This window comes from Rosa chinensis, chromosome 2 (genome assembly GCF_002994745.2).
Source record: "Rosa chinensis cultivar Old Blush chromosome 2, RchiOBHm-V2, whole genome shotgun sequence".
NCBI classification, from domain to species: domain Eukaryota; kingdom Viridiplantae; phylum Streptophyta; class Magnoliopsida; order Rosales; family Rosaceae; genus Rosa; species Rosa chinensis.
In genome coordinates, this window is record NC_037089.1 from 69,342,041 (window position 1) to 69,355,091 (window position 13,051).

General features: G+C 39.1%; 1 protein-coding gene across 1 annotated transcript; it reads left to right on the forward strand.

Annotated features, from left to right (window-relative positions):
* Positions 1-244: 244 nt before the first annotated feature.
* On the forward strand, positions 245-4,654 carry LOC112187361 (conserved oligomeric Golgi complex subunit 5). The gene is made up of 3 exons (XM_024326121.2): positions 245-1,540; positions 2,334-2,807; positions 3,288-4,654. Exons 1-3 carry the CDS (start codon positions 479-481, stop codon positions 4,221-4,223), a joined length of 2,472 nt encoding a protein of 823 aa, XP_024181889.1. The 5' UTR covers positions 245-478; the 3' UTR covers positions 4,224-4,654.
* Positions 4,655-13,051: the final 8,397 nt, after the last annotated feature.

Genomic DNA, 13,051 nt, shown 5'->3' on the forward strand with positions numbered 1-13,051 from the left:
CATATTCAAATTTTTAAAATATATTTCAGGGTTATAATTTAGCTTTAACGGGTTGAAAACGGTTGATGTCATATCGATGAATAGTAAAGAAATCAGGGCTGAAATTTAGCCTTGTGGTTAGAGAAGGCCTTAGCCCTTTAACTTGCACTTTAGCCTTCAATTTTAGTCATTTAACACTTAACTATTTAAGTTGGACATGTATTGAGTCAAAATTTAGCCATTTGGCCCTTTAACCCTTTGGGTTGGAGAGGACCTAATAGCCTAATATGGTCCAGTTTCTCATTTTTGAGTGGAGATAAAAGGTCATGACCCTCAAGTGTCTGGGCTAGGCTCTCTTGGGCCTGATCTACATTCAGGCCTAGTAGTAATCCAATCCACAGGTTCAGTTTCATAAGAAAAATAAAGGAGTGGAGAGTGGAAGATACTCGAGTAGAAGAGGAGTCTCTCCCTCCCAAAACCCAAAACCGGGTCAAAAAAAATGGCCAGTTCTCCAGCCTCCACCGCATCTCCACTCCAACGCCTCTCCACCTTCAAAAGCCCACCCACCCCCGCCACCCCCGCCGCCGGCGCCGCCTCCCCACTCGACACCTTCGCCGCCGATCCCATTTTCTCCGCCTTCCTCTCCCCCTCCTTCTCCTCCACCTCCTTCTCCTCCGCCGCCCTCTCCTCCGGCTCCCCCGCCTCCACCGCCGAGAAGCTCCAGAACGCCATCCGCCTCCTCGAGTCCCAGCTCCGGTCCGAGGTCCTCTCCCGCCACGCCGACCTCCTCTCCCAGCTCTCCTCCCTCCAACACGCCGACCACGCCCTCTCCACCGTCCGATCCTCCGTCCACTCCCTCCAGTCCTCCCTCCGCCACACCCGATCCGAGCTCTCCGACCCCCTCCGCTCCATCACCGCCCTCACTCTCCAGCTCTCCAACCTCCACGCCACCTCCGAGCTCCTCCACCACACCCTCCGCGCCCTCCGCCTCTCCAAGAAGCTCCGCGACCTCGCCGCCGACCCCGAGAAGATCGATCTCGCCAAGGCCGCCCAGCTGCATTGCGAGATCTTGGCGCTCTACGACGAGTACGATCTCTCCGGCATCGAAGTCGTCGAGGAGGAGCTCGGCTGGGTCAGAGAGACCGGCGACAAGTTGCGCGGCGAGGCCATGAAGGCGTTGGAGCTAGGGATGGAGGGGTTGAATCAGGGGGAGGTGGCCATCGGGTTGCAGGTGTTTTACAATCTTGGAGAGCTGAAGCCGTCTATGGAGCAATTGATTGGCAAGTACAAGGGTATGGGAGTGAAGAGTATCAGTGTGGCACTGGATATGAAGGCCATTTCTGGGTCGGTGGGAAGCGGGTTTGGGCCTGGAGGGATTAGAGGGAGTGGGACGCCGCAGATTGGCGGCGGGGCCAAGGCGAGGGATGGGCTTTGGCAGAGAATGGGGACGTGTATGGATCAGTTGCATTCCATCATGGTTGCTGTGTGGCATTTGCAAAAGGTGTTGTCCAAGAAACGGGATCCGTTCACGCATGTGTTGCTGCTTGATGAAGTTATTAAGGTGAGAGCAAATAATGTGTTCCTTTTCAGTTCTTGGATTGCTTGTGCATTTTACTCTCTTTCGATGAATTGGAACCGACTATAGGTAAGAATTAGTTATGTGTTATATGAAATGAGAGTGGAGGCTAAGAACTGTTGGTGTAGTGGGTTGTGTAAAATAGTTGGGACAGCGGGATAGTTAATTAGCTGAGGGGAGGTTCATGAAATGGGGTAACGCTTCCGTGTCCAAAGGAAGATAAATATATGGCATTGCTAGGTAATACTTTACTGAGGGAAGATTGGTTAAGAGCATGGACATTACTTTTAATTTTGTTTTTGTACTTCTACTTGCTTAGATCTGCTACTAGCATGTTTGCCGCTGTAACTGATGGATGTATGAAAACCATTTTTACTGTATTGGACTTTTAAGTTGGATGTCAACTGGTTCACATCAGATCATAGAATATGTGGCTCCTAGGAAGATGATATATTTTATTCTGGCATTGGTAATATCTGACCAATTAAATGTCTTTCGTTCTAAGTTGGTTTCTCATCCCTTTTCCGCTCATCTGCACTAATTCCCTAACTAACTTGACCAATCAATATAATCATGTACAGTGACTGTTACAGGTTGTTTCAATAAACTATACTTTTTGGTTTACAAAGAGATCATTTGTTTTCTTTGTGTGAAGTGTCATTTTCATACGGTGATTAATGAAGCGCTTTTCATTTGTAATGATTGATAATTGCTGATGATTTTACTTCTTATCCTGTCTAAGATCGTTAACTTGCTTACATTGTATTCTACTTCTTAGGAAGGGGAGCCCATGATAACAGATAGAGTGTGGGAGGCCCTTGTGAAGGCTTTTGCCAACCAAATGAAGTCTGCTTTCTCTGCATCAAGTTTTGTGAAAGAGATATTCACCATGGGTTATCCAAAGCTTTTTGCTATGATAGATAACCTTCTTGAAAGAATTTCACGTGACACAGATGTGAAAGGGGTTCTACCAGCTATTACTTCACAGGGAAAAGAACAACTGGTTGCAGCTGTTGAAATTTTCCAGAATTCATTCTTGGCTCTCTGCCTTAGTCGTCTGTCAGATCTTGTGAATACTGTATTTCCTGTATCAAGCCGTGGGAGTGTTCCCTCTAAAGATCATATCTCAAGAATCATTGCACGGATTCAGGAAGAAATTGAATCTGTTCAGTTGGATGCGCGCCTGACTCTTCTTGTATTGCGTGAGATCGGCAAGGTTCTTCTACTGCTTTCTGAACGAGCTGAATACCAGGTAATTCTTATAGTTATCTTCCCTAAAATCTGATATTACCTGCAAAGGAAAATGATCATTCTTCTTCTGACTAGTGTAAGATGTCCAGAGTTATACTAAGGACCACATTAAATATGAAATCCATTGTAGTCGCTCTGTTGCTTCAATCCATAAGTTAAGGTTCGCTGTCAGTTGATTTCATGGTCGAGGTATTCTCTATAGGTCTGTTTATACTAGTGATCGCTTACTTTCTCATTGAGTAAGTTTAAAGAAAAGCACAGGAAGGGAAGATGTCACAATAGATTAAGATGTATGATGTTCTAGGTTTTGGTAAGCTTAGTCTGTGAGATTTTTGGCTAATCAAAAAATCAGCAATGCAACAAAAGATTGGTAGATTAGGTGTATATTTTTGAAAGTTATGGTGTGATCCAGTTAGTATGACAAGTGATTTTCAGGAAATGTTGGAATTTTGCTTATTTTACAACTACATTTGAATGACAGATATCAACTGGTCCTGAATCACGCCAAGTCAATGGTCCTGCAACTCCAGCCCAACTCAAGAACTTCATGCTATGTCAGCATCTCCAGGAAATTCATACACGCATATCGTCAATGATTAGTGGACTCCCCACTATTGCCTCAGATGTGCTGTCCCCGGCATTAGGTGCAATATATGGGGTTGCTTGTGACTCAGTGACAACCTTGTTCCAAGCCATGCTTGATCGTCTTGAATCTTGCATCTTGCAAATTCATGAACAGAAGTTTGGTGTGCTAGGCATGGATGCTGCTATGGATAACAATGCATCACCTTACATGGAGGAGTTGCAGAAGTGCATTCTTCACTTCCGGAGTGAGTTCCTATCTAGGCTGTTGCCTTCAAAAACTGCCGCTGTGGGAGTAGAGACCATATGCACCAGACTTGTTAGAAGCATGGCTGCACGGGTTTTAATATTTTTTATCAGGCACGCTTCTCTTGTCAGACCCCTTTCAGAATCAGGGAAGCTAAGGATGGCTAGGGACATGGCTGAGCTGGAATTAGCTGTTGGCCAAAATTTGTTCCCAGTAGAGCAACTTGGTGCACCATATAGAGCTCTTCGAGCATTTCGGCCTCTCATTTTCTTGGACACATCCCAACTTGGAGCATCTCCTCTTCTTCAAGATCTACCACCAAGTGTCATACTTCACCATCTATACTCCCGAGGTCCCGATGAATTGCAATCGCCTCTACAAAGGAACAAACTAACACCTCTGCAATACTCCTTGTGGCTAGATTCTCAAGGAGAGGACCAGGTTTGGAAGGGTATTAAGGCAACACTAGATGACTATGCTATACATGTAAGGGCCAGAGGAGACAAAGAGTTTAGCCCTGTGTATCCTCTAATGCTTCGACTGGGGTCATTGTTGACAGAAAACGCTCCTGTGACCCAAAAGCCTTGATGTCTGGTGTACTTCCTGTGAGGTAATCACTTGAGAAGCAGGCATTAGTCAGATTGGTGTTTGAGAAAGATGTTGAAGGTGGGATAATTGTGGATACATCACAAAGAACTGTACCACTTCCATCGGCAACTGTGAGGTACACAAAGTTCTTTACTACTTACGCTGCATCATCACTCAGTTTTTCAGGTTTTAGGTCTATAGTTGATAGGTAAATTGTGAGGGCTTAGTAGCTATTGAACTCTGCATGACAACAGGCGGACTTCATTAAATATTCATTGCAATATATATATTTTTTTTGTATCTATTCTTTCTCTTCCTCACCCTTTTTGTGGTGATATTATCCTACATTTCATGTAAATTAGATATTCACATAGTAAAATGTAATGTTGCCTTTGGTGCTCAAATTTTATGAACTTTTTATCTCTTCATTATATTACTCCGCAAACTTCTGTATCCACTTCAAATGATTTTACTGTAAGCAAACGTTCCATACTGATTATCTGTTGTTTCAAGTTTGAGATTGGGAATACTGTTTAAAGAGACCTTCTATGGTATTCGGGAGAATTGGCGGATCATTATGAGAAATTGAGAATAAAAGAAAACTGTTGATAATGTGCCGTTATCATCTAAAGTTCTAAACTACCATGAATTCATCTAATAATAGTAATATGAGTAGATGATTTTCAAAACAGGTTGATTTTCTATAAAGATTGGTATTGAAAATGAATGGGTTGATAATGAAACTCATGAAAATGCAAAAGATCTGGTACCCAAAAGAACGGGTTGGTCGGGACTCGGGACAGTTGCTTGCTTGGCTAATGTTTGAACTGGTATGATGCAATTATATGTTCCTCCATTTTCGAAACCACTGCTATACTATGTTCCCTTCGACTTGTTTGATGTGTGAGATGCCATCCCTAGATTTCTGAGTTGGGATGCTGACATATTCACGTTACATTATATAGGACCTTTGAATCTGGAAAGTATATTTCAGATTTAGAGATAAACTTGATGATACCATGTATCAGTTCAACCCTGTATTAATACCTGAATCGGATAAATGATCAAAATGCTCCAAATCAACCTCCATCAAGAACCTAGCAGCAACATTTGGGTCAGGTTAGTTGTGAGGATATTCTTCTTCATGGTATTAATTTCAACCTTTTGGAACCCTATTTGGGATTGGCTTCTTCAAAGGGTTGCTTTATCTCTAGCAATTATGTCTAGTATTGTACCATCTGATGATCATATCTTCTTAGATAGTTGAGACCAAAACCCCATTCATGACCAAAAGTCAAGTTTAGTTACCATGTGTTGAGCTAGGTTCGACTCTTTGTCACTCAAGTGAATTGAATTGAAGCGTCTGTTTTGTCTTGGCGGCAATGTCGAAATTGCTTTGCTGGGAACCTAATACATACAAACACTAGCATACAGAGTTTCCCAGTGTCATGGTGATGACTTTTCATCCACGTTGATCATCCAATTTACAATGCCTATACATGTTTTCTTATATTATTTTCTATTCATTACAGCTAATTCAAACAAAAGCATATTGTTTCCTGTTCAAACTAGTGGAATTGCTTTTACTTGTGGTTACAGTGACCATCCATATCCTGTAGATTAAAATGAAACTCTTATCATGGTAATATAATTTTGGAAGGATGTCCGGGGGAAGTTTTATGTTTTTTTTTGGATGAAACTTTGACGATCACTAAAAACTTAAAAAGTAAGATACATAACATATTAAGAATGCTACAAAAGTTTGAGGTTGTCCTTAACTAAAATGGATTTGAAATCACTCATTCCAAATTATCCTAATTAAGCGAACACAAGGGTGACCTGCATAGACATTGATCATGAATATAGGAGTAGCAAGACATAACTTGCTAAAGTCCACAAGCAGTCAGGATCATGAGGCTGCAGTATTCCTGGGAGACCAACTAGTTCTCTAATCAACCATTTAAGAAATGACCCTTTTTTTTTTTTTTAATTAAGTGATCCTAAGAAAATGACTTCCTTTGCTAAACACTTCATCTATCTTCATTACTGCAATGTGGCACAGTGTTATTTGAAGTTAGCAAATAGTATAAGACAGCCAAAGCCAAAATTCTAGATTTCTTATGTGACACCTGAGATGTGGACATTGAGGCTAGCTAGGTGCATTCACACATCCCTGTTCTAATGGCACATCTTATTTCCAGTTTCTGCCTCATAAAACAAGTAAATTAGTACTAAATTCCCCTGTAATTATTTGGTGTCCACCTTTGTACGTTTATTATTCATGATTACTTGAAGCAGAATAAACAATTATGCAGCATTTATATATAATTGATTCTAAATAGTTGGCGGCGTGCCCTGAATGCTCTTCTACCCTATATGGCATTACATACAGTGTTATATTATTCTACAGTTATCTTTACACACAAAAACCACCTCTTAAATTGACCAATGTCTACATCTGGTTCCATGTAAATCCAAACCCTAGCATTTTGTTTGAAGTTTGATGGGTTATTCTCTGAAAATGAGATAATGATTTCAGTTTGGTCAATATGAAATATTCCTGTTATCAAGCTTTCTTTTCTAATTTTTAAAAGCCAACATCATTTTCAGCATCTGTAATTTTTGTGTCATATTCTGTTACCACCACCCTCAAACCTTAATCTCCATTGTTAGCCTTAATATTTATAGCTCTCTGAAGCATCCGCTTTAGCATTGTAAGAAACTAGCGAATATTTATATCTGGGAGGTGAATCCTAGGCAGGCAGCTAAGACAACTAAGTAGAATTGTAAGAAACTATGGGGAAGAAAGTGAGCCAGACATCAGTGAAAATATCTAAGAAGGAGAAGAAGGAGTTTAACAGTTTGATTAGACTCTTGAGGCCTAAAGTCTACATCACTGACTGTTCAAGCTTCAAGACACTAGTGCAAGACCTCACCGGCAATGGAAGCTCAAATATCTCAATTACTACTTCCTCATCACACCCTCAGCAACAGCACAGAGTACCAGTTGTAGATGTTGAGGAGTATCAAGTAGAGCCTGAAAGGAGTACTAGTGTGGATGTCTCAACTAATGCGTCATTTGATTCTTCTGAGCTGTGGAACCAAGAAATGTTTATACATGACCAAGAATTAAACCAACTGTGTTATCAGATGTATTCAGATGATACTACAACAACAAATATTTTAGAAGGTTCATCACCTTCAACAGCAGACCAAATGGTGGATTTGCCATTTCAAGATCTTGAGTCATGGCTTTCGGGGATTGAGCCTTTTGATCCTTTCAACATTAATGGTTATGGTCAGATTGATCAAGAGGTCAGCATATTTGACTATGAGCTGTCAGGGCTACTATGATCAGAATCTCAGATTGTTTGTTCTTCAAGTATTCGTTCCGTAGACTGTAAATTCTGCTCTATTCAAACTTCAGTACACATATGTTCATAGCAATAGATGTATTTAGGCAGTGTGTGGTAATCCTTTGTATAGAGAGAGAGAAGCCCACTTCCTCTTTTACAAATTACTGTCTCTGTAATTTGTTCAATCTATACTTTGTACGCATCAATATTCGGTATAATTGGTGAATTTGAATGGTTTGTGCATAATATACCTACCTTGTACAAGGTTCTGCAAATTTAGAGGAGCATCCAGCCCTATTTCCTTTTCATATGTATGTTTTTCAAATCTTTGTATATAAACACCTTAATGAATGTCGCCTAATTGATGGAATATTGACCAATACCAGAGGCTGGTTTGGAGAATTGTCAAAAGATAAATTGTTAAGCTGAAGTTCAGTATGAATTTGCATTTGTACCCTCACTTGAAGAGAAGCAAATTATCCATTTTTCTTGGAATGTTTCTCGTATTATACTCCATTTGTGGTTTGGAAAGATGAGCTAATGCAAGTCGCCCGACAGAAGCCACAACTTCCCTTTATTCCTGTAGTACTGTGACAAGTTATATGATCATTTGGTACTTGGACTACAATTTGTAGTGCTTTAAGAGTGAAAGCTGAATTGATTTCTTTGCGGATTCCGTTGGACTATATGAATACACATACAACTTCCAATTCATCATGCAGAGAAATTATGTAGCCGAGTGATCTTATGAATCTCAGTGACTCAGTGACATAAACTTCAATTCGCTATAGCCTATAGGCAGTTGATTTGTTTTCATCACTAAAAGAATGGAGGTTCGGGTGTAGTGTTTTTTTTTTTCTTGCTGACGTCTCGCGCAAAGACGGTTATGAGGAGACTAATATCGTCAAATCCTCTATTAAAATAAAACAAAGGTGCAATGAAAAATCACTATGTAGGATCCTTTACAATGGCATAAAAGCCCATGACTTGCAAAAAATTACTAAAAGTGATTTTCTAGTAAAGAAATTGAAAATGACAAAAGTGGTCTCTTCTCTTTTCATCGAGTAGGCTCCCATTATTCATCATTTGTTGTTTGCAGATGATAGTTTCCTATTTGGAGAAGCCTCAGTAGTAGAATGTCGAGCCTTTAGGAATGTCTTAATGATAGGAGCATTTTAATGCGGTATTTTAATAGTTAATTCCTCACATTTTGCTTAGTTAATTCCTTAACTAAATCGATTTTTAATTCAATTTCTATTTTTAGGTACATTGGAGTAGATGAAGGTGAAATGAGCGTTAGGTCCATAATTACCTGGAAATGATGGAGAAAAATGGAAATGTACTAAAAGATCAATTTTACACATATTCCTACTCCGGCTAGGAGAAACCAAGCCAAGCAAGGAAGAAGGAGCGGCCACCTGACCAAATGAACTTCAAATGAGCTGAAACCTTCCAGATCCATTCTAGACACCCAAAGGATCATTTCTTATGAAGAGTGCCAGAGAAAAATATGAGTGGAAGGCCTTCAAACAATCAGCCCAATTCTCTACAGAAGCAAAACCGGAAAACTGGACCTGTAAGAGGTCCAGCAGCATTTCCGACCCAACCACATGGATGAAAGCTCTGAAAATTTTTCAGGATGATCTACACTCATAGTGGAACATTTCATATGAAGAAGTCAAAGGCATATAATGAAGTCTTGTTGGAGAAATAATTGAAGGAATAAAGGGAAAGAAACTGACCTGAAAACAGCTCAACACCACATATTCATGTTTCCCACCCACATGAAGAAAGCTAGATGCTTTTCTCTTTTTCCTTGGATATATTTTTTCTACAATCTCTTTAATAGATCATCATCACTTCCATGTTGCTGCACCTTCATGCTTTGCTTTCATTTCATCATTTCTCTTTCTTTTCCATATTTTACAAATCACTTTCATACTCCACTTTCATTATTTTTCTTCCACTCATCATTTCACTCTTCTTTTTCTTCCCTATATAAACACCTTCTCCTCTCATTCTAAAACACATTCCTTCATCCATCTCATCTTCTTTGTCCCTCCATTTCCTTTCCATTTTCCCACAAATTCCTTCATCCATTCCATCTTCTTGTCTCACCATTTCCTCTCCATTTTCCTTAGTCACCATTTCCTATACCAATTCCTTCATCCATCTCATCTTCTTTGTCTCACCATTTCCTCTCCATTTTCCTTAGGCACCATTTCCTACACATTCCTTCATCCATTCCATCTCCTTGTCTCTCCATTTCCTCTCCATATTTCTTTTCCATTCTCTAGTTTTCTTGTTCTTCATTTTCAAGCCAAGAGAAAGAGAAGCCATGCAATACATCAATTTCCCAACCGCCATCCACCCTTGTGTCGTCCCTAGAAGATTGCTTGCTTTCAAGGATCTTCAAGTTCTTCGTCTCAAGGCTTTATCATTCATCTTTCAAGGTGTATTATATCCTTTCTCTTGTTTTCTTTGTTTGATTTTGTAAAACTATGAATTCTAGTTAACAATAATGTTTAGGGCAAAGTTTAAGCCCAATTTCTATGTTTAAATAAAGTTTTCGAATTCCATAATTGTGATTCTAAGTTGCTTATGTGAGTTTGTTCGATTGAATTTGCTTTACAGAAAACTTTTATATGTTTATCTTATTTGGGTCGACACTTATAGGATTTGCATGTAATTGGTGCTAGGTTTAAGAACATGAAATCGACTTTTCGTTTTGTGTAAACTTGAATCAAAGTAGTAAAGGTTCTGGACAAGAATCGAATTTAATTGAAGAGGATTGCAATTAGGTGAACTTATTCATACTAAGTTGTACACTTGAGTTGATAGCCTTTCTCTATGTGTAATGCGTTAAACATGACATGATTGACTAGCTTTCTAGGGTTTGATTGCATGTTTGATAGGATTAATCTAGGTGCTTTCGCTTAGGTTAATTAGCATTGAAAAGTAAAATATGGGAAATCATTTGCTTTCGAATGTTTCACATGATCAACTCCTCTCTCATGACTTGGAAGAACAATTATAGGGTTTGAATCGAATTTGATTACATGGAATTGATTTTGATCTTTGTTCCTTGCGTTCCACCCTTGTATATATGTTTTTACATTTTCTTTATTTTATTTATTTTAATTTTAATTTTAAGAATCCTAATCCCCCCCTTATTTGTGTTTACTTGTATATATTTATTCTTTATTTTATTTTTGTAAATAATACTTTATTATTTTAATTCTTTATTTGTTTATACAATTGTATATATTTATATTCTTTATTTTATTTTTGTAAATAATACTTTTCTTTATTTGTTACACAATTACAGGTGTACCCTCAATCCCCGGAATAGAACGATCCCTATTTGCTTATACTACTAACGATATTTCAGGGTTAAATTGCGCGCTTCCTAAAAGCGCATCAATTTTTGGCGCCGTTGCCGGGGACTGAAAAATCACTTGCTAAATTGTGTCATTTATTGTATATATTTGTTGTATATAAATTGTTTGAAACTTAGTTTAAATTAACTAGGATGTTATTTATATTATTGAACACGAATTTTAATTGTAGGTTGTAAATTGAGAGGAATAGGTGAAGTCTCTTTTGTTAATATTGGCCTAAACCCCTTATTGGTACCTAGCTCATGTCCCTTAAGGTTGAGGGCGGCCTTTATTAACACTTGTTGAACTGTCTTCACACTTATGAACTTTTTCATCTTAGTAAGTATAGCCTATGTGGAATGGTGTCTAGGAAGGGGACAACGTTCATGACGGGTTTTTGAATCCAGAAGTGCTTGCAAATGGGCATAAACCACAATGTGGGAGTAGCTCATGCCAAAATGGATTTTTCCTCTCGTGTTCGTCCTCCCCCACCTGGCCATTTCAGTAAGGTTGCCCAAATGATTTGAAAGGGAGTTTGTGTCTAGGCGACTATACTTGGGCCGCACGTCCACTTGATTTACCGCTTGGAATTTGATTCGATATCAATAATGTTTATAATAAAAGAAATACTTGTGAATACTCTATACGTGTAAATTATTTTGTTGTTTCACACTTTGATACTTGTAAAAATACTTTTCACGTTTTATACTCACTTGTACTTAACTTGTGTCTTTTGTACAATATACTTGTTAATTTTACTTGTAGTTTGTAATTAATAGTTATACTTGTTTTTATTTTGTATTTCTTTGTTAATTATAGATACTAACTTTATTTAATGTAGGTACCGTCTGGCTGCAAGACGCAAAATACAAGCGCTACTTGGGAGGCAACCCATGCAAATCAGATTTGCTTTCTTTATCCTTATCTTTTATTTTTCGTTTTTGCTTATTTGTTTTAGTTGTTATTTTCGTAAATTTCATCCCTATATGCTTACTTATTTCATTGCATGCTTTTAATTGATTACATTGAAGATAATGCAATATTTAAGTGTGGGGGAAGAGATTTATATTTTTGTCTTTCATTTTGAGTCCAATATATATTTATATTTGTCTTTTATTTTTTGAGTCCTTTATATATATAAAAAAAAAATAAAAAAAACTGCATTCATTCAGTCTTATTAAATTCAGCTATTTACAAAAAAAATTTAAAAAAAAATAATAATAAAAATACTCTATACTAAACCATGTCTGCATCTCCGTAGGAGTTGAGGCTGAGCTCAAGGGAAATGCGAGAGTCACCGCCATAGCCGTTACCTCCCTCGGAAGTAGTCTTCATGTTGCCAAAGATGTCCTCACTATGCATGGGGAACAGTGGAAGGGTTTCAATCTCCTGGTGATCTCCTCCTCGTTGTTCCATGAAAGATTGTCCTCCTGTTGTGCCAAAGGAGGCAGTACTGGTATTAGTGTTGAAGGGTGAGGAGGAATATGGGTCAACACCATAGCCGACACGTGACCCAAAGTTTAGATCAATGGATCTACCATCATCAGTAGAACTAGTGGATCCAAAATTGAGATCGAGAGATCCACCAACCGGAACGTTCCGAAATTCCTTCAACTTCTGCCTCTCACGAGCCTTGAGGTTCTGGAACCAAAAGAAGACGTTTTTGTCCTCGATCTGCCCATACTGTTTCAGATGGAGGCAGATCTCTTGAATCTGCTCTGGAGTTGGGTACTTAAAACCCTTATCATAGTAAAGGCCCTTGAGGATTCTTAGTTGAGGCGGTGTGGGAGCCCACCGGTTACTACTCCCGGCTGCTTGGATGCTTCCTCCCTCCTCGGTTGGTTGCTGGGCTTGTAATTCCATTTGTTGCTGGGTTTGTAACTCCATTAGTTGCAGAGTTCGTGGTTCCATGTTGATGAAGAAAGGATTGGAGTTTCGAAAGAAAGGCTGAAGGGTTGAGAGAGAAAGGATGGAACTCGGAAGAATTTTCTTTTGGAGTGAATAGTCGCTCCCTCAGAATGCACCTAATTATAGAACGAGTGAGCAGATCTCCACCATTGGATGGACGACCTCTGAGATTAAATCTACGCGT